The 21,278-nt window shown below is 41.0% G+C and overlaps 1 protein-coding gene across 5 annotated transcripts; it reads right to left on the bottom strand.

Annotated features, from left to right (window-relative positions):
- Positions 1-151: 151 nt before the first annotated feature.
- ano5a (anoctamin 5a) lies at positions 152-19,625 on the bottom strand. 5 transcript variants are annotated; one of them, XM_008289701.1, is made up of 22 exons: positions 19,419-19,625; positions 16,368-16,435; positions 15,650-15,787; positions 15,292-15,333; positions 12,036-12,143; positions 10,637-10,705; positions 10,123-10,407; positions 9,856-9,975; positions 9,565-9,680; positions 9,328-9,462; positions 9,120-9,225; positions 8,929-8,989; positions 8,433-8,584; positions 8,027-8,107; positions 6,721-6,949; positions 6,396-6,571; positions 6,187-6,284; positions 4,315-4,445; positions 3,843-4,048; positions 3,074-3,273; positions 2,446-2,551; positions 152-2,201 (listed from the first exon to the last, which is right to left on the bottom strand). In XM_008289701.1, exons 1-22 carry the CDS (start codon positions 19,486-19,488, stop codon positions 1,974-1,976), a joined length of 2,925 nt encoding a protein of 974 aa, XP_008287923.1. In that variant the 5' UTR covers positions 19,489-19,625; the 3' UTR covers positions 152-1,973. The 5 variants fall into 5 exon arrangements, with proteins under 5 accessions (XP_008287923.1, XP_008287924.1, XP_008287925.1 ...); XM_008289702.1 differs by lacking the exon at positions 8,027-8,107 and adding an exon at positions 7,568-7,642; XM_008289703.1 differs by lacking the exons at positions 15,292-15,333; positions 15,650-15,787.
- Between the last annotated feature and the right edge of the window lie 1,653 nt (positions 19,626-21,278).

Raw genomic sequence — 21,278 nt, 5'->3', positions numbered from 1 at the left:
AAAACACACCCACCAGTGTGAACAAACACTGAATAGTTATCAGTGTTCACTCCGACCATCTGTTCTGTGAACAGCGACTTTCATGTCCTCAGGAAAAGAAACCGATGGTCTTCAGCGTTCAGCACTTGCTCCACACACAGCAGACGAGTGCTCAAGTTGAACTGGTACTTTATTCAGGAGGTTTTGTCTTTTGTTACATTACACATTTGGATATAGGACAATTACAAAAATGAATAAAAACTTGAAATTTTAACTTGAAGCATACAGTAAACAGGTTCACCTTTTTCACCCTCCGACAAAATAAAATATTACTAAAGCATAACAAAAGAGATCATACACAAGAAAAAGGGTGAGAGAGAAGTACAAAGAAATATAATAGAAAACAAAGTATTGGATGTATTAAGGCATCAACAGGCATTAGTTCAGCTGAGCAAAGGTCATAATTAAGGCAAGTGTAGTCAGACTGTCACATCTAAACACACTCTAAATCAACAGAGTTGTCTGAGTCTGTAGCACAACTAGTCAGCTACTTTACATTTAAATAGTTCAATAACAGATACACCTCACACATGTCCATCTTATAAATGTGAAACATCCTTCATATAATTTCTAGCAAAAAGCTACATCTTGTTTTGCATTTAAACTTAACACAAAAATCAAAATCAAAACAGGGAACTCCTTCTTAGCAACATAACGACTCTTCTTCCATTTCAATGAACGATAATCACACTTTGCTGCCCTAAAACACTGATTGTGAGAACGTAGTGTCATGTCAACAGTTAGTTTGACATGTGTATGTTGTGGTAGTCATGTTTCATTAAGTGCTTTGTGCAAAATAAAAAAAAAAAAGAATGTGTATCTTTCCTTCTCTACACAGACACAGCAGACGAAACCAGAAGCACAAGAATGAGGCGATGGCTGATGTGCTTTGTGTAATGGCGCAAACACAGTTCAGTAGGTGGGGGAAGGCTTTCATTAGCGCCGACGTGAAGGTAAACAGAGGCACATTAAAAAGGGATCTCTTCACTCTCTTTGGGCTTTCGCCTCACGTCTCCATGAACAGACAGGACACACTGTCAACACGTACCAGCTGCTGCTTCTGCGGCTGAACAACTGGCCATCGCAGGACGAAATCTGTCCTTACTCACAGTAGTAACAGCAGCACAGATTTCTCTTTATATAAAAAAAAAAAAAAGCTACTTCACATGTCAGGTTTTGGCCTGCAGAAACTGTTGGGTTGTTATGAGATTATGACAAAACGTGTCCAGGCCTGCTAACAGCCAGGGGAGCGAGGGATATGATTTGGGAAAATTGTGTTACGTCTGTGCTGTGACCTCAATGCTGAGAAATAAACAATGCTCACATTTGTTGCAATAACTGTAGAAAACCAAAAAACATCAACTTACATTATATGACACTGGAAAGCTTCGTATATCTGCACGTAAAGTATGAACATGAGAAATAATCAAACCCTCAAGAATAAGCAAACTCTGCAGTAACTGTCATTTGACTGACACAGAACCAATGATAAGTTTGTGATATATCATATTAAGGCATTCAGTCTTTGGTTATTCATAGTGGCACTTAAAATAAATAATCTTGTTTTAAATCAAGCCGTCCGGTTTAGACACAGTGTTTCAGATTTCCTCTTTCCTTACAGCAAACGTTGATTATCCTCAGCACTATCAATACAACACAGAGAGTGAAAAGCCATAAATAAGAGAAAGATGTTTAAATTCAAGTGCCTCAAAGTTTCAGCATGCATGGAGACTTGGTCGTTGTAAGGTGTGCACTTCCACTATCAGCAGGTTTGTAGTAGAGGGATAGCTTTGAGTTGAGTAAACCTCTAGCTCTTTAGTAAACGTCGCCTGTGTGCATGTAACAAACAAACAACGCAGCAAAGTGGTGGTCAGTATCAGAATGCACAAGCAGGGGAATCTACATCACCACGTCCCGACCAGCAGCTCGTTGGGCTAAAGGCACTCTGACAGCACCTCGTGTTTGGCTAAAGACGGATAGATCATGGGCGTGCAGGTGCACTCGTTGCTGTTTTGGCTGAGTTGGATCTTCAGCTTCTCCACTTCATAGTTGTGGAGATACTCCTGGACCAGGTAGCGCTCTCTCTTGACTCGAGCCCTCACGTCAGATGGCACATCAGGAATCATCCAGGCCACAAAGAATTTAACTATGAACACGACATGCTGCGGAGGGAGAAGACACAACTGGTCGGTTAAAACTGAAGTCAGTGAAACAAAGAGCTGAAGAAGAAGAAAAAGAAGCTCTGCGTGGATTTTTATATCTGAAAATGTGTGTGTGTGTGTGTAGGAGAACGAGAGTTTCTTTGAAAATAACAATCAACTGCTACACAAGGTAAGAATATGACGCTCAGTTCAAATGGTCAGTAAGTGTTGGTGGTGCTGGTGGAGGAGCGGAGGCCTCTGTTACCTCCATGATAATGATGAAAGCCAGCTTGGCAGCCAAAATATGCCAGAACTGCATAGTGTGGGAGTACTGCTTCTCGTGCCCAGGAGGATAGCGGTAATCACGATACCTACAAAGCAAGAAAATACCACATATTTCAATTTCATGCAAATATTAACACAAGCTTTGGCTGAAAACTCAAGATTGTTTATTGTCATCTTTAAGTCTACTTGTGCAAAGGAGAATTTAATAATATTTACTCGGGTGCCGTGCTGCAGAGAACACAATATAATCAATTTAATGTGTAGAACTCAAGACAAGCTTATACAGTATTCAGTAAAGTTTTTAACCGCACTTTGGAAGCAGGCAGTGGGTGCACAGGGTGAATTACCAAACCAGAGTTATAAAACAGGCTAAATTAGCTTTACTCAACTAGCTACATTTAAATGCTACATCTGAATGTGGCCATTGTCCACAGTAAATATTCTGATTTTATGTTGATATGTTGGAAGCGCCTCTGCATTTTCACTCAAACGGAATTTCACGTCTTCTTTACTTTGGTAAAAGCTCTGTATACGTGTTCAGCCTCAGTAATACACTAACATAGAAGTGGAAACACATTTTATACCCTGAGTCTTCTAACCACACACACCTGCAGGTAGTGATGGAGCTGTTGAACCAGACGGGATTCTCGTCGTCATCTGGCCTGCTCTCCACTGGGATCTCAGAGATGTTGAACACCGACAGGCTGTTGTTTATGTAGCCTTTCATATTCATCGCCCCCTCTGGCTGGTAGGCGTACATGTACACCAGCCGAGGGATCATATCAGAGGTGAAGGCCACAATGAAGGCCTAGAAGCAAGGACAGAAATGTTAGTTGGGTTAGCTGAATTAGCATAATGGGATGTGCACAATTGAACTTTGCTCGTCTCGCTGGTGGACACGAGATATACTAGATGGTTTAACTAAATATGATTTTATTTGTGTACAATGGCAGGCAACTGTTGCATGTAAGATGTTACACAGCTACTGGCCACTAGCCCCTGATAGACAGCAGCTAATACCCAGATAGAGAGATGAGTTCTCTTAAAATCAGTGTAGTATGTAAATATTGTAGAAAATAGAAACAAGATTGTACATGTCCGAATTAAGTGGCATATAACCACTCGACTGGAGAAACGCACAGTCAGCTGCATTTAAAATACCATTTGGATACTGAAGATATATTGTGATTAATGGTTTCAAATGGCTTTTAATTACAAACAATGTTATTTGTTTAGCCTTTTCAGTTAAATTGTGCTAGCTTGTGTGTAAGCGTTTTCTTACTTTTACTTAACTAGTTTAAGTTGAAATTTCTGTTCAAAAGACAGTAAAAGTATTTGTTAGATACGCCCCTATTATGAGCAGAGTCCAGCACTCACATTTGTGACAACAGAGAGTACGGCCACCCCATTGAGGATTTCCTCCCAGGCTCCGATGCTGTGAGCCTTGGCTGCCACGGGGCGTCTGAACTGAGTGGTGAGTTTCCAAGCGTCCACTCTAACCTCAATGATGTTGTTGATGAGGGCCAGCAGGGGTGCCAAGGGGAAGGAGGCCACGAACAGTGTGATGAAACCAAACTGGATCACTGGGACACAGACAGGAGAGATGTTGGTGAGAGACGGTATGTGGAAACAGCACCATCTAAAGGACGACTATCTATCTATCTATCTATCTATCTATCTATCTATCTATCTATCTATCTATCTATCTATCATCAGTACTTTGGGTCCATGAAATGCAGTATTTTAAAGCACATTGCTGATTTTGGTTCTGGTTTAACTTGGACTCCACCAAAACAGTCTCTAAATTTCTTTATGTGTGCAACAGATTGATTATGTGCTGAATATTTACCCATTTCCAGGTACTCATAGAAGAGGCCCAGATGTCCAAAGCCCTGCAGGTCGTGGTCCTGCTCCCAGCGGCTGTACAGACTCTCTGGGTGGCCTCTTGATTTCCTGCTGCCCCACCAGTTCATCAGCCACCTGACAGACACAAGGGGGCGACAGAGAGTTTTAGTGCAACATAAATCCCTGTTTGAAAGCTGTGCTGGGAGCTGTACTGAATTGTAAACAGTGAGGAGAAGACTACATTTCCTATAGTTATATATAGAGAGACTGTAGATCACCTCTAATTACATGCACTTGTAGCAAAAGCAAAGGCATTACTTATACCATTATTGATGCTTTGTTCCAAGTCAGGAGTCCCAGTGACTCATCACAGCGTGACAGTGAGTCAGTATGCACAATTCATTTATTGTAAGCATATATAAAATAAATTGCTCCCTTGATGAACTCGACAGTAAAGGGTATTATTTTTGATTAACAGTTACTGCTGATCAGAGACAACACAACATGTCAGTGAGGACAACAAAACATTTTGAGCCAAACCTTGCAACTACTGAAGTTCTATTTGTAGGAAATTATATTTACGTGACTTCAATAATGCATTGTGTCACTCATATGTTACATTACTATAGTACTAAACAAAACTCATGCTAGGAGAGATCACTCTAAACAAGGAGGCTACAGTTAAAAAAGAATTAGGTGAGATTAAATTAAGTTACATTCATAATCAGTGGCGGCTGGTGAAAAATTTTGGTGGGGGGGCGCAGTCTGCAAATGACCTTTTTTTTTTAAAATTAGAAACTAGAATATGAGTAACATCAGGCCCAACTATTTACAGGAATGCAAATTGTCTACCTCTGGAGGGTATTTTAATCATCATCTAATTTAACATTATCAAGACTGACCAGAACTAAATTTCAGAACCATTCATCAACTTTCACCAATATTTACATTTTCATTTTGTTGCACCTCCCACCTGGTCAAAGGCAAAAGGTATGACTTGCTGAACATTTTCCTATTGATAGACACTACGATTTACTGATGCTCCCTGAACGCCCCACATAGCAGGCTGCGGTAGCTGCTGTTTGGTGGCTGCAGTGTGCTGGCAGGTGTGTGACCAAAAATGACTTTAAAACTAACAAACTAGGGTGTCACATTTGTCCGAGGTTAAACCGAGTTACACGTATTCTACACGCGGTCTTTTCTATGAGCAGTCTCTTCTTCACTGACAGTATGTCCGATGCATTAAGCCGCCACGACAGTAGTGGTCATCTAGTAGAAGAGGAGGGGAAAGACCATGTGACGGTGTCAGAAAGCGCAGTCGTGAGAACGTCGAAGGACAGTTTTGATATCCAACCACAGAAGACAAAAGCAAATAAAGACAAAATTAATTGGCTTACAGCAAAAGTGGACGGGTCCAGGACGCACCGAGCTGCGCCCTGTGAGAAAGTCTGCAGCTGCCAATCAGAGTCCAGGCCGAGGTCACATGATTACGGAAAGTTTTTTGAGCTACATACACACTCATGTGGCCGGCGTCCCGCATCCAGGAAGTGTAAAATTAGTGAACACGCAGTAAAGACTAATATTAAATTTGTTAATAATACAAATATTGTTAATATAGCAACAGAATAGGAACATTATTATTTTTATTATTTTGTTATAATTAATTCAAATTTAATTTGACATTTAAGAACTACTTTTTATCTAGTCACTAGTAGTTAGTAGTGGGGTGGTGCCCCTGCGCCCTGTATTGACCAGCCGCCACTGTTCATAATGGACATATTGAGCTTGAGAGGTGCAAATGCAAGGCTTTTAATGAGTGAATCTAACCTCCCTGCGTCTATTCTGTGTACAGATGATGTGATGTTCGTGAACTCACGGGACCAGAGCTTCCTGGATGTTGCCCCACACCTGTTTACCAGTCATTACTATCACCAGCTGGGTGGTCAGCTCAATGAGACAGCCGCCAGGGTCACACTGGGAGCAGACAGGTGAGGTAAAGGAGGGACGGAGCAGAAGCAAACTTTAATTGCAATTCAAGTTGAAGCTGGATCACAAGCATAAATCTTGTAATGTCATATGTGGTACCTCTTCATTCCTCAGTTTGTGCCAGCCAAACATGTAAGCATACTTTCCAGGATAGCCGACAAACTTGCCCTTAAAGAAAGCCACATAGAAGCAGGAGGAGTAGTAGTTGACGAACTGGAACAGGAACATCTTCATCGTCAGTTTGTTCTCATATTCCAGGTGGGTCTTTGGGATTTCTGCCACAGAAGAAAATGTCATAAAGCAAAGATTGTAAGTATATTTTACATTTTAACAGATTCAAGAACTGACAGACTTACATAGATGTGTGGACACATTGACACAGAAATGCAATCACTTTAAATAAATCCTTTACTCTGGCCCTCACCCATATCAGTGATCCAAACAGCCACTCTCTCATACATGAGGTTGAGGATCATGATGATGACAAAGTTGATGCAAGAGGCGGTGACAGAAGTGGCCAGCTGTGGTGTGATGTAGGGGCCAACCACCTCCAGGTGGGCGGTGGGACTGTCCTTCATGATGCTAGCAAAGGCCGCATACACCGCCAAGCGGTACGCTATGACCCCAATGATGCAGGCAATGATCAATGAGATCTTCAGGACGGAGAAAACAGTGACAACATGAAAGACAACCACACGGCACATAACATCACAAGACAGAAGTACAGTGAAAACACCAAATCAATTGCACAATTGCAAGCAAATATCTGTGCAAAAAGCAAGCAGGTTTTCTAACTAGCCTAGACGTTAGAAGTGACTGAAGTGTGCACACATGCCCTATGAGAAGATATCTACCATAGTCTTTCCATTACCTCACATGTTATGGGTTTTTACAAACAAAGGAGTACAGCAGTAACACATTTTGGGCCAGTATGTATTAAACTACCCAGAGTAAAACTTTAAGGGCATCACATGTCAAAGAACAGCATAACTTTACTCTTAATCTTATTATTTTTAAGTTTTAGGGACTTCCAATATATTTATTCAACATGAAGCGTTATGACCTGGTGTTGGCTCTAGATGTTTTAAGAGGGCTTAGTTTCTATTAGTTTTATACATACTAGCCCATGACACATGACATTAATGATGATAATGATGATGATGATGATGATGAACAGTATGATGGGAAGGACAAAGGACACAGGGTGGAGACACAGATGATAGATGGAGTCACTCTAAACTGATCAAGTATACCAAAAATACTATGCTCACCCACAACAGGACGGTGGCTCCAGACAGACATGTGCGTGCACACTTGCTTGTTATGGGTAAGTAAGGCTCCATTTCCTAAATCATAAGCAAGCAAAGCAAGGACACAGGAGTCAGTTAGCCTTTGTTATATCCTGAAAAGAGAGCTCTAAAAGGCCACGTTCCTTTAGTCACCTCTAGCCTCACATGTAAGACAAAGTTCCGTTGCCCAATCAGAACTCACAGTGCATGTTTTGTCATCCTGAGTCCAATTCTGTCATCTAATGGTTTCCTGGTAAACCCATGCTTTTGCAAAAACGTCTTACAAGATAATCATCCGCAATCAGCAAACAGTGTAATGCCGTAGAGAAGGGAACTCGTGCCTCTGAGTCTTTCCAGAAAAGTCTGTTATCTACACAAACTACACCACACCAAAACCTCTTCCTCACCAAACTGGCATTCCTTGTTGAGTGCCACCCTTACCCAGAGGATCACGGTGGCCCAGCACAGAAACAATTTCCCCACTAGATCTGTAGCACTCCTTTCCATTACCCACTCTGTTTCCTAAAGACGAGTGGGATGTGGTCATGGCAAATTACAGCAGTCTGTTTCTGTTTATCTTACAAGTCTGTGTGTGTCAGAACCTATAACCAATCATACTGTTGCTAATCAAAGAGTCTCAGTTCAAACCAGGTTTTTACTTTAAGAAAATGTTCTAATGAATGAGTGCAAACTACCTATGTACAATTAATACAAGAGCTACGGTAATCTGTAATCAAGGACTACCATTTAGTATATTTGCTTGGTAAAGTAGACGCTACACAGACTGAGAGCTGCACCTTAGAACAGTACCATACAGTGTATTAGTATTTCATGAGCACACAAACACCTGAGTGATGCGGTTCATCTTGCGGCTGGTGCACTTGGTCTCGTACTCTGGCCGAAGTTGCAGCTGCTGTTGCTCCTCCTCAAAGTCGACCAGATCCCACTCATACTCAAGCCGGGCCTGCCGCCTCTTCCAGAACTCCAGAAACAGCGTCACTGCAGAGGCACAAGACCGTCTCACCAGGTTTATCACATCAAACTAATAACCTTGTTTGTCAGCTTGAATTAGTTTGATTGAATCAGTATTAAAAGCATTGCCTCGCTTGAAAAGAAATGTTGCTGAGCTTTTCAAATATCATTGTCCACTGCTTTGACCCCATTCAACCCTATTATATAAGAGTGGTGGCAGAAGTTTCTTACTGCCTATTACTATAATAAAAGGGAAACTAGTCCTTTAACTCTGGAAGGCTAAGTAGCAATTATTTTAATGACTAATAATCCCACTAGGTGGTGCACTGGTTTTAGAATGCAAACTACAAAGTGCTGAAATTTTCACTCACCCCAAATCCCCATGAATATGGCAAAAAACACTGTTGCCACATTGTCAAATAGGTGTGATTGCTGAAAGGAGAAACGTTAAAGAAATAATGAGATCATGAAAAATTGATTTGTTGACATTTAGCTGCAACAACTCTTTAAATGTCACATACTGTGAGTAGAACATGAATCACGATGACCAAAAATGACTCACCCATGAGGAATTGCATGTTGTGTTGAGTTTCCAGTAGCTACACTTTTTGTCACACAGTGGGCACATGACAATATTGCCTCCAACGTTCTCACTGCAGATTTCTTTACTGTAGGGTAAAAAAAAAAAGATGCTTGGTTAATAACAATAAAAATAATAATATTGCATTTCATATGGAAGGAAACAGGCTAGTATTTTTAGTACAACTGACCTCCACTGGTTGTCATCATAGGTAAGGAATCCATAAATGAAACAAATCGTCCCCACAATTGCAGCAAACAGCAGCATCTCAGTGTAGAAACCCAGCCATGCAAAATAAATACCAATCTTCTCCCCATAATACTTCCTGTTGAAGGGAAAACAGAAGAATTCTTGCTGTTAATTCTGCTGTCGGATTAATGTTGACCAAACACACAACAGATAAAAGTAGTTGATTCTCAGGTCTTACCTTATAAGGTTGAGGGGCTGCTCCTTGAAGAAACACAGGAATTTGGCCCAGTGATTGTAGAGATTGTATCGCTCGCTCTCACAGTTGGCATCCCTCGATCTTGTCCAGTATCTTGACTGCAGACACACAGAAGACACAGGTCACTAACATATTCATTGCAATTTTCAAATGCGTATTGTTGTATCTAGCACTGCCTCCAGCAGGATGTTGGAGAGGAATGGGCGCACATTCCACTGACGACCCAATTTTCTGCTGATAAAAAAAGTCAAAAGTTGACTGAAAGAGACTCACGTCATGCAGGGGGAAGGCAGCAGTGTAGGTTCCATTGTTGAGCAACCTCTTAATTCCCTTTTTGTCTTTATCTGCACATTCATCCCTGAAGTAGGAACAGCGGGACAGAATGTAGTAGACCTGATGGGTAAGAAAAACAAACAAACCACAGTATTTTGCTGTTTAGAGGCTTGAAAGTTGCTTTAAAAAAAAGTTTTAAGATTAATTGTTACTAAGAAGTTGAAGGTCATGAAGAAGATAAGACGGCCATTGTTAAAAAATGCTTACTATCCTGTTGCGCGTAGAGGGAGGAAAGAATGTGTCTTTGTCGTCGATAAGGAAGAAGTCAGACTTGCTCTTGTTGAAGGGAGCTGTGAAAAAGTCTGGCTCAGGTTGCATGATGTGCTCCGGCAGACGAAACGGCGTGGACAGCCAGTTCATGGGGATCTCTCTGTTGTCTGGGATGTCGTTGACTTTGAATGGAACCTTGATCTTCAGCACGTCTGCGTAGGTGGCCAAAACTTCCCAGGGAGCGTGGATCTTCACAAAATACGTCTTTCCATCCTCTGACTCCTGATGGTAACAACAGTAAACGGTATCATGTAAAGCGTCGCATTATATTGAGTGCAGGGCTGCTGATTCATTTATCAAAAAATCATTCATTCAAATTCATGGCTTTTAATGAATTCTAAGTTTACTGACTAACTAGCATTTAGATGATATGAAATAAGATGTTATGATCGGCCAACACATTCTATTTTACTTTAATAGAGATAATCAAATCATTGCAAGTGTAACTTACTGATTTATCTTCCGTCTCCAGCTCCAGGCCAACTTTCTCCAAATTGGCCTCATACAAGTTCCTCCTCTCCTTAAGCAGAAGAAGAGGGAAATTAAAGCAAACACAAGGAAAAAAAAATAAAAAAAACAGTGAGTGAAAAATATGTATGTTACGAGAATCAAAGACATAATATGTTCAAATATGAAATAATGTGCTCATACTAACTAATCTAATTAAAAAAAACTAAAGTCAGAATAAAAAACAAGAACATTTAAGAACATCAAGATAAAAATATCAATAACAATAATTTTAAAAAGCAAAATTCTAAACTTTTTGACAACTAAACAACTGCACATAAGATGAATTCTAAAAAAAAAATCATGTAAAGAGTGCACATCTGGTAGGACGCAAATAAACAAATTAACCATGAAGTCACAGTCACTACAAAAGATATCCAAGTGCTACAAAAGAGCTACAAAAGTATTGTATCAACCAGTGAGGACAAGGCAGTGTCACTTCTCTTTAGTGGATTTGTGGATGGTAACTGTCATGGCAGCACAAACAGGTAGTGAAAGGGAGCTGTGACGGCACAGTGGTATTACATAAGCTAACTTTAGGCAATAAGGTTTAATGTTTTGAGAAAAAAAGCACTTTCTTATCACTGCAGTGAAAAATGGCGAAAAATAATTAAATAAAGCTTCCTCGTTAGAGCAGACATTTAGTGTGACATTTTAAGACACACGTGGCTCCCACAAAGGAACTGGCCTCTTGTTTGCCCTTCCTTAAACAGTGGAAAAAATGAGCGAGCTCCTGAACAGGCTAGAGGCTTTAGCATTGACTCATTGACTGGGCTGTGAGCAAAACGTGAGTCGATTATATCCTCAAAGCCCAGGAGTGGTAACACTGAGATGTGAAGGCTCACGGCTCAGTATGAAACACTCAGAGTCTTTCAGCACTCTACAGCTGATAAAGAAACTAGTCACAAAAACATGCGGCCACCCACGGTATGGAAATGCTGGAGTTGATTTACCTAAGAAAGTAGGATTAAGAGTGGATGGCAACGGAGAAGCCACCTTCTCAGAAAATGCCTTGAGAGGATCACTGATACAAGCTGAGTAAAAGGTTGAACTTATCAGTGTTGTGGCATTTGGACTATGCTGCTGATACACACTGAACTCATCCTTTGTGGATATCCTGTATGAGCCAGTTGTTACTGTTAACATCAAGTAGTAGAAATAACATCAGCTTTTCCTTTGTGTGATATTTTCCGATTTTTAAATATTTAGTTCTGACTACAACAAATAATTTGTGTCACTCTGGAACCAAAACTATAACTGCACTGAAAAGCATGCCTCAAGAAATAAAACCTGAACTGGAATAATGTCGCATGTATACACAGTATAGGGAAGTTATTTCTTACCTGTTTTCTCTCGCCATCTTTATCTTCAACATAGGACAGGACAAAATCAATCCTGCGCACTCCGTCACGGAAGAACACGGAGTCTTTGCTTTGTGTTTGTTTGTCAACCTATAATGACACAACACAGAGGTGGACGCATTAAAACGCACACATACAAAGGTGCAGCATCAACAAGTTTTTGGATGCATTCGGCAGACCAGAGTCAAACTAGAACAAGACCTCCACACCACATCACACTCGACCGTTTGTCTAAAACAAAAATAGTGATTATTGTATTTTCACTCCAAACACAAGCACCATGCCAAATGTAGGGCATCTGCTAAGACTAAGATGTTTCATTGTTGATGCTTCGAAAGAAGATGAGAAAAATGCTAAATATAGAATGACATCCAGTGAGATATCCTGAATCATCTTATTGTTTGATTTCAAGCCATCTGTCAGCTGATTAAACACAAACTCAGCTTAAGGTTCCAACGTTACTCCACTTGATTAGTCTACGCTTTTCTGTGAATCCCAAGGCTTGCAGTGACTGAGACCACCTGTATTGGTGGCCAGAGAAATTCCAAGTATGTGTATCAGCTAATGCTAGCTCTGCAGAGGCCGTCTCTTCAGCAGCTACAAGGCTGACAAAAATGGACTGCACAGGAATGCTTTAGGAGAGGAGGAGAAGCCATGGCTGTGTGCTGTCAGTGCTCCTTCAGCTGCTCAGAAAGCTAAAAATAACTACGTACAATGTACTTTCCTGCACCTCACTACAGTAGCTACCTACACTTTACCACATGCGGTACAGAGAATCCATTTCGCACAACAAAAGCCACAACATCCCACTTAGTCGCATGTATGGCTACTGTCATTCGGACAGAGTTCGCCCAGCTCGTAACCCTCACACTGTCGGAGAAGGGAGGAAAGGAAGTGCACTTTACCTCCATGGCCCACTCCCTTTATGGTTATGATGCATCAGCGGAAAGGCCGGCTGGCCAATAAAGAAAAAACTGCCTTTCTCCAGGGAGTCCAGCTCTGAAAGCACTGCCTCTCTCACTCCATTGATCTGCGTCCAGACAGATCCGACCAGTCCACTAACCTCCCAGGACAAGCCCTCACTTGCTCAGTCACCCAGAAGAGAGAGAAAGAAGGAAAGGAGGAGGGAAACTAGCAAAGAGGCAAAGGAGAGTCCGACAGATGACATCAGCACGAGGATAGTGTAGCTGCAGCCAGCCAGCTCATCTAATAAAGAGCACAGCATCAGAAAGGGGAGGTGGCATCCTTGTACTGTATCACAGTCCTTCAAATATGCTGCCTCACATTTCAGATAACCAATGAAACCTCAGCTCAAAAACCAAATAACCACATGACGCAATGATTTCTAGAAAGACTGATAAGAAAACCCAAACTGATAACTGGCACACATGCCTCCTTTTTTGCGTCGACTCTTTTAAAACTAGATGATTAAACAATCTGAGCTCATCACAGGCCCACTGTATGTAAATACGCTCAGACATGCTGCATAAATTAACTATGAAGGCCCTGCTACACAGCTTTTTTTTTTTTCCACACTACAGCTTTATCTACCACCCTGGTTCCTGCTATTCCAGCTAAGAGCAGTCAACGTGTATACTTGTCTATGTTTTCCACATTTCCACGGTTTTCTTGTCCCAAATTATGCATACGTTTTAACCACTGGTCCGCATTACCTCCCCGACCAGATTGGACCATGTTGACCGTGGCAGGGTGGATGCTTTCTTTAACTGGGACGTTGCTGCAGAAACTCTCTAATTTGTGGTAATTACAGATCAGCCGTATGGAATCAGTGCATCTGCTGGGACGTGCCTCTGCTCAGTGAAGCTGGCAGCAGCCACAGACTTCTATACATCAGCTAAGTAAGCCGTAACTACTGGGCGTTTCAACATGTGTATGCTGCCTTTCATCTTAATTAAGGAGGATAAATGTAGAACATGGTTTAACATAAGTAGGCTTTCAGTTTCAGGGAGGGGGTCCTTTAAAAAATACCTTTAAAGTGTTTCTGCTTTGGACTGAAAGATTTAGACTTTTTTTTAATGCACTTTGATATTTGTGCCACAAAACCTAACACTCTCTCTTTAACATTTATACTATACTGTTTTTCAGTAACAACTAAAGTAAGGCAATATCTTTTTTTCCACAGTACAATAAGTAAATGCTGACTACTGTATCACTGTAATGTGTCTTTACCACATGCAACAGATTACTGCAATCCTCAAATTTGTTCTAAACATGGAGAGGGTTTGGGACATTTCTCCAGAACTACATTTCCAGTTGGATCTCCAGATTTGCAGAAAATTACAATCTTCAAGAGTACACACACAAAACCCTCTTTAAAAGTTACATGCACATGAAACTTTCAATTTGTAATGAAACAAGACCTATATTTCCTAAGTCTTGTAAGACCGCAGAGATTGACAGTGAGTGCAGACACAATTAAACATGTGAAGCAGACCCCCTAAAACTCCTTGATGTCATTTTATAATCAGCTTAATTGCAGGCTTTAATTGGAGGAAGCCAGATGACTAGTAAAGCTTTCTGCACTGTTCTGTTATTCTGAAGAGTGGCTGTTGTTATATATACGGTTATGATGACACTTTTCATTAAAATAGGGTTACACGCTGTTTAAACAAGGCCACATTTAGGGGATTCAAAGGAAGAAGCCTGTAGTACAGTATATGGTTAGCCGCATCACAGTTCAGTCCTGTCATAAGCACAGGGCAGGGCCATGATTACAGTATATATTCTTAAAGTATACACACACTTAAGGTCACTCACATAAAAACAGCTAGGCAAATGACAGATGCACTGCACAGTGCATATGAAAATCTGCACGTGTATGTGCAAGTGTGCACCTTCTAATTATGCTGTAACACTCCCAGGCTGTTGCTGTCTCCTCAGTGAAGCAGACAGTTATCACAGGTGAGAAGAAAGCAAGGAAAAAGGCCTTCTCTATTTTTAATGAACTCTCATGATACATCAATACATAGCTCAAGCCAGCACGTTTCCATTACTCTGAGGGAAAAAAAAACATGCTTTCCAAAGGACAACATCAGCTCTCTACCAAGAAATGAATATTGATTTCCCTGATGTCTTAACATCACTCTTTGAACATCTATGCCAGTGGAGAAACTCAACACTGAGCAGACAATCTTCAAGGAGGAAATAATAGCGGGCAGGCAGGCAGACATAAACACAAGGCTGCATCACATCACAAGCCTGTTTTACCATGCCATACCCTGGAACGAAACTTCAGGAATAGTGCCCGTTTTCTCCAAATCTGTGGATGAACCGATTGGACAGTGAGAGAAAGTCTAACAAGACGACAAATTCAACAGCACAACGGCTAAAACTGCAGCAGCAACCACCACAGAAGTGATTAACATGGATCAACAAAGCAGACACTCCATACTTGCATTATGTTTTTGCATCTTTACAAATTATGGATTATGTTAAAAAAACAACAACAACACAAAAGCACAATCAGTAAGGTCTAGGACGGTTAAAGGTTTGAGTTCCGAGATGATGCGAGGCGACACAAAACACAGAAACACCAACACAACAGCAACCAACTCCACCCCTGACTGGTGTCTTACCCCAGTCAAAGCACTGATTCGCTCTAAGGTGTCAGTCTCAAAGTGTGGACTGTCGCTGTGATCAGAAGAGGCCAGGGAGGCCTGGCTGGTGTTGAGAGACTCACAGGTCTCTACGTGCACATCAGGCGTTAAAGGAGACTTTAAGTGCAGTGTGGAAGGAGGAAAACACAGAAGCATTAGGATTATCTCTATCTCCCTCATGACTTTTGTAGATCGTCTACTAGCATAGCAATACACTAAAATCTATTAGGTGTGGCTCCTAAGATCACAAACTAAACCATCCTGCTTTAGTGGCTAAGTAAACAAATATAAGAGGAAAAAAAGAGGGAAGGAAATCCAAATAAAGCACTTCACTTGTACACAGTGAACTTCCTGTCACTGTGCAGGAGGTTAGCTGGAGGTGAAGATACAACACTGTCAAGCAGAAATCATTCCTGAATCTGATCTGGAAAGCTAAATATTAACATATAAGTAAGGCACGTTTTCAGATATTTAAATAGTTGGTTCAAATTTAAATCAAAATATAGCCAGATTATTCTCAGGTACCTGCAAACATAATTAATATTAAACAATACCAGTAATTCTAAAATTCTGTTCAGTACTGGTATGAAAAGAAACTCTCACAGACTGTCCACTATCATAGCAAAAGAAGCTGGTTTACAGAAACATCCATATAAATGTGTTGTGTGAGTGTAAACGTGGTGAGTTTGGTTTTTACCCCTGATTGTCCCTGCTGGAGGGATCCTGAGCTGGATGACGGATGTTGGTGATAGCCATTTATATCATCTGCAACAGATATATCAGAGTTAATTACAGGGTGACTCTCTAAACACCATAAAAGAATAATAATAAGTAGCAATTATGAGTCATCTCAAACAGGCAGGTTGGTGGCAGTAAAGATTCAGGCATATGAACAGCTGCCTGAGTAAAGTAGGAAGCATTGACAGACAGCCAATGTTGTGGTCTATATTTGTACAGCTTTCTGTGGCAGCGGTCCCACAGGGCAGGCAGGGTGACTTAACAGAGAAAGAAGTCACTGTGAAAGAATACATGCAGCCATGTTGCAGTGACTCTGCCACTTCAGGAGTGACTGAGAGCTCCGGTAAACCCCCTCAACGTGCCTGAAAACGAAAGCTGCCTGTACGGTGAAACACGGCATTAGGTATCATAAAGTTCTTCTTTTACATACCACTCATTTGCTTTCACGTGAAATTATAACCTTCTGAAGTACATTCTGAGAAAAAGATTTACATAAACAAATAGCAAGGGTGATGGAGAACAAGACAAACATCAAGCACTGTTGGCATCACTATCGCTAAAAAAAAATAGAGGTTTCAGCCTCTGTCTGTGTTTTAGAAATAGAAATGCAACAGACCTAATTGATGGTCTCTCTGAGGTTATATTTAGTCTGGACTCAACGCAAAAAAAGTGCTTACAGAGGAAACAAGCATTCAAACCTTTTGTCTGTATTATGACAGACAAAGTTAGCAAAATGTAACTGTGGTTCTAAACTAAAATGAATGCCATTAATTATAAAATCTGCACTCCAGAACTGAAAGACTACACAACCTGAGACACAGCTTTTCCCACTGCATACGTTTGGTAGTTATTCTGCTGTATAAAATCATTTAGCTGTACTCAGCATATTTAGCACTTTATGTTCCATAGTATACATTTACCAACTATATATAATATCTACAATATGAAAATGAAGCTTACTGTTAACATTTGCATACACACCGGGGTCATGCTACCTTTCTTATCATTTGAGTCATGGCAGGATGTGGAAGTTTAGAGGGGGCTGTTGTCCAGCAGCTGTGAGCCCTTAAAAAATACTTGACTATCAGAACTGTGCAGGGTAGTTTCCTTCAGATTTAGACTTAAATCTAAAACAGGTAGTCTATGCTACACTTTTACAGCGTTTTAACAACAATGGAAAAACCAACTTCTTGTTTCATCTTCTTAAAAAACGGACATGATACTGACTTTGATTTGGATGCGTTTCTTTGACAACATATGAGAACGCCTCTTGAACAGCTGAGCATATTTTTGCACAGTTGGATACACTATTGGACGCAGTATTATCCAGTTAACTATGCCAAGAGTGTTTTCCCACTAAGTAGCCTCCACAGTTAAGGCTTTGTTCAAGAGTGAGCAGCTGATCACAGTGGAAATGCCACAAGGCTGCTACTGTCTCTCTTTTTTTTAAAACCACAGCAACCCAACAGACTGAAGAGCACAGGTCGCGTGTACATCTATTATTTAAGCAAATAAGATTATTTTACAACTCTGCACTGATAATAAAACCAAATTCTGCTGAGTCGTAAAACAGCAACAACAAATAGAGCTTATATAAATAACCGGGATAACAGATCTCCAAGCTACTACTACAACTCTTTGGTATCTATGTAGCTGTACTGAATCTGACATTGTTATAAGGGTTTTTTTTAAGGTGAACATGAAAATTCCACTACCTCACTTGAAACCGCAACAGTTTGCATGTGAACATTGTGGGTGAGTTTGTTTCATTTCCTGGGACAGGAAGGCATCTTGCAAGTTTCAGGTGCACACTTGTGCCAGTTTTACCGAGCAAGCTCACATATCAAGATCATTTACAGTCAGGGTAACTGCTAATTTAACAACAAGCAACAATCAAAACTAGTCTGAATCTGAATGATCCAAACGCAACCAGGAATGGCTTTGTAATGTGTACCTACAGTATGTTCATCATGCTCCACAAAGAGGCTGTAAGCAAAATAATCTGTATAAAAAATTAAGATTTAGAGCATCACTGTGATTTAATACTGTGGAGCTGTGAGTGTACTGTGAGAAAAACACTGCTCCCACTGTTATCTCCACACACCACAAACACACTCAACACCGAAATAACAGTTACTGTAGTTCATGATCCTGCAGTAATCAGACTTCTGTCTCAGCTAGACCACTATAATGTAAAAGCTCTCAGTGCTGCAGATGAAACACTACACTCTTACATTGATTCATACTGATTCGGTTTGCTGGAGACTATCCGGGGTGATTCATCATTCATTCAGCAACACACATTTTATAGCCATAAAATGACTAAACGAAACCCTCTGTCTGAGCGTTGGTTTTAAAATTTACATTTAGCAAGCAACAGAGAGGGATTTGGGGTTTGTGCTGGTGGATATAGTGGCTGTCTGTAAGTGACAGAGTGTTTCCAGTAGGCTGGCCAGCTGTCGGAGGCTGGCTGCCTGCAAGTCACTGCTGCCTCCATGAAAAGAAAACCAGACGATGAGCTGGTTGGGGCGTTAAAGGGGAAATGAGCAGGGTGGATACATTTTAAAATAGCTGAGGAAATGTTCCTAAATTGATGTTAATAAGTCCTCTGAATAGGTGAGGGAGATGCAGCTTGTGGTTGCTGGCAAAGGAAACACTGTGATTTCTAAATTGTCCAAACAGTGGTTAAAATAAGCTGTTTACCTTGGCTCTGGGATGAAAAACACAGCTTAGGGTAACTACAGTTTAATTTCATGAACATGTTCAAAACATGAATGAGTTCATGTGACTTAAAGAGTTTAGTCTATGTTTGGTAATCTCCTGAAAGTTTAACCTATTTTTAAAGTTATTTTAAATGTTGCACAAATTGGGGTGTACCTTGCCCAGTTTAGTCTTAATTGTTTCCCTAAAAAGTATATATTAGCTGATGATAGCAACATTTTAAAAGGTTTACATGTACCCCCAGTGTGAAGGCAGGCAGGCAGGCTGGTCGAGGCTCTCTGCTACTCACCGTTAAAGGAGTCTGTCGGGCTCATTTCAATTAAACTGTCTCCTCCCTCTCTCCCCGTTATTCGGTGCATGTTGGAATCCTCGGGTAGCCAAGTTGTGCCTATGGGCCCTGATCTGGATCAATATATATCCCGAGCCAGGCGGTTTGTGTCGCTCCTGAACCCCGAGCAGCTCTGCCACACAGCCACCGTCCTCCTCAGCTAGCTGCCGAGTAGCTGAGTCGCCGGGGCTGCCCTCCTTCCCCCCAGTGACCGCTCACCGCTGCATCACTTCAGCTCAGAGGGGGAGGGTCATGGGGGGGAGTGTCTCCACGCCCGAAGCCAGTAGTCTGAGTCAGGGGCGAACAGAAACTCTGCCCAAATGTCCACATGTTAGGTCATTTTTAAACTGAACGGACGCCAAAACGCGCGGCATTAACGAGCTAACGATATGTGAGGATAGCATGCAGAAGCTAACGGTAGCTAAGGTGAAGGCGGACTTTCCTCCGTTATGTTCGTCAAATGAGGACAACTGGAATTGACATTTTTGGCACCAGTGTTGTACTTACTCAGAGTTGAAAAAGATTTTTTACTTAACTTGTGCTTAAAATGGGTGTATTTCAAGTTGGTTTCACGTGTTTAGACAGCAGTATATCACTTTCAACCAGAGCGGTAGGTTTTAACCTTATATGGATTTAGCGAATGGGTGTCGTCTGTTGCCATGACCACCGACAGTTTACGGCTCTGGAGCTGTTGGAAGTATTTTTTTCACAGGTCAGCCAATCAAACCCGAGCCTTAGTCTGACGATTTATTTATTTATACTTACCAAACTTATCGTCAACTATTTCGGTAATCAATTAATCTGGTCCAGCAATCTGTTGAAAGGCTAAAAAAAAAAGTCTAAATTATTTGGTTTCTTTACTCCTGTAGGACAATAAATTGATTATATTTGGATGGTGAACACAACAAGACAATTGAGGATGCTATCTTGGAAAACTTTGGAAAGCTTTGGAAAACACTAATCAACTTTTTTTTCCCTTAAACAATTTTCTGGCAATTCTATAGACCTTATATCAAATCAGTTAATCAAGGAAATCATTTACAGTGAATTTTTTTTTTTTAGTTGGAGTCCTAATTAAAAATCTGTGCTATCTGATTGGCATCAAGCGACTTCTTCTTTTTCTCAGCAGCTGATTAAATAATTAGGAATTGAGACTAAGAGGGTGGGCTGTGAAAACATGAGCAGTAAAAGTTCCACAGCACTGATATGCAGATGCTACATTAACCAAAGGCTAAAAGGACCAGAGTTTCTTTGGTTTTGATGCATCTTTATAGTCAATATTCCCTTGATACTTAATTTGTCTAGAATGAGCTTCCAGGATCACAACTTAAGCAACAACAAAAACTATTAACTCATGCCTTTCCAAAACTGTTTTACATCATAGATATCACAAGTGACTTAGTCATCTGCTTGAGAAGATTGTCAGACAGTGAAATGAGAACATCCGTTGGTTCCATCCAGCCCCCTCACAAGCAATTATTATTATCTCTAGTTGTCTGAATAAAAACACAGTAGCTGTTTGTTAGTTCTTTGTTGAAGAGACATTTCCTGGACCGGGAACCTTGAACTGTGGTGAACCCTCCAGCAATCACTGGGAAGTTTAGATTAGATTTGTTGTGTTTTGTTTAGAGCAGCACCATGCCTGGCATCTCTGTTAGTCACACGGTTGTGTGTCTGTTCCTCAGACAGGGAGTTCAGGAAAGGGTCTCTCTCTGCAGCTTTTTGCAGCTCCTCCCAGCCAAGTCTCCGCTCTATACTTCCACACTGGTCAAATTTAGTAGCAGCGGCCCCCTCTGTCGCCCTTGAAGTGGTTTACACAGT

Source organism: Stegastes partitus, unplaced genomic scaffold, assembly GCF_000690725.1.
Source record: "Stegastes partitus isolate 25-593 unplaced genomic scaffold, Stegastes_partitus-1.0.2 Scaffold633, whole genome shotgun sequence".
Classification (NCBI taxonomy): domain Eukaryota; kingdom Metazoa; phylum Chordata; class Actinopteri; family Pomacentridae; genus Stegastes; species Stegastes partitus.
This window is presented reverse-complemented; position numbering and strand designations above follow the sequence as displayed.

Excerpts from the sequence above, each read along its gene's own strand:
- ano5a (XM_008289701.1), bottom strand. The coding sequence starts at position 19,488 with ATGCACCGAATAACGGGGAGAGAGGGAGGAGACAGTTTAATTGAAATG. Across the intron at positions 16,436-19,418 it reads CCCGACAGACTCCTTTAACG|ATGATATAAATGGCTATCAC; the intron begins GTGAGTAGCAGA and ends TATCTGTTGCAG. Across the intron at positions 3,274-3,842 it reads TACTCTCTGTTGTCACAAAT|GCCTTCATTGTGGCCTTCAC; the intron begins GTGAGTGCTGGA and ends CCTTGCTTCTAG.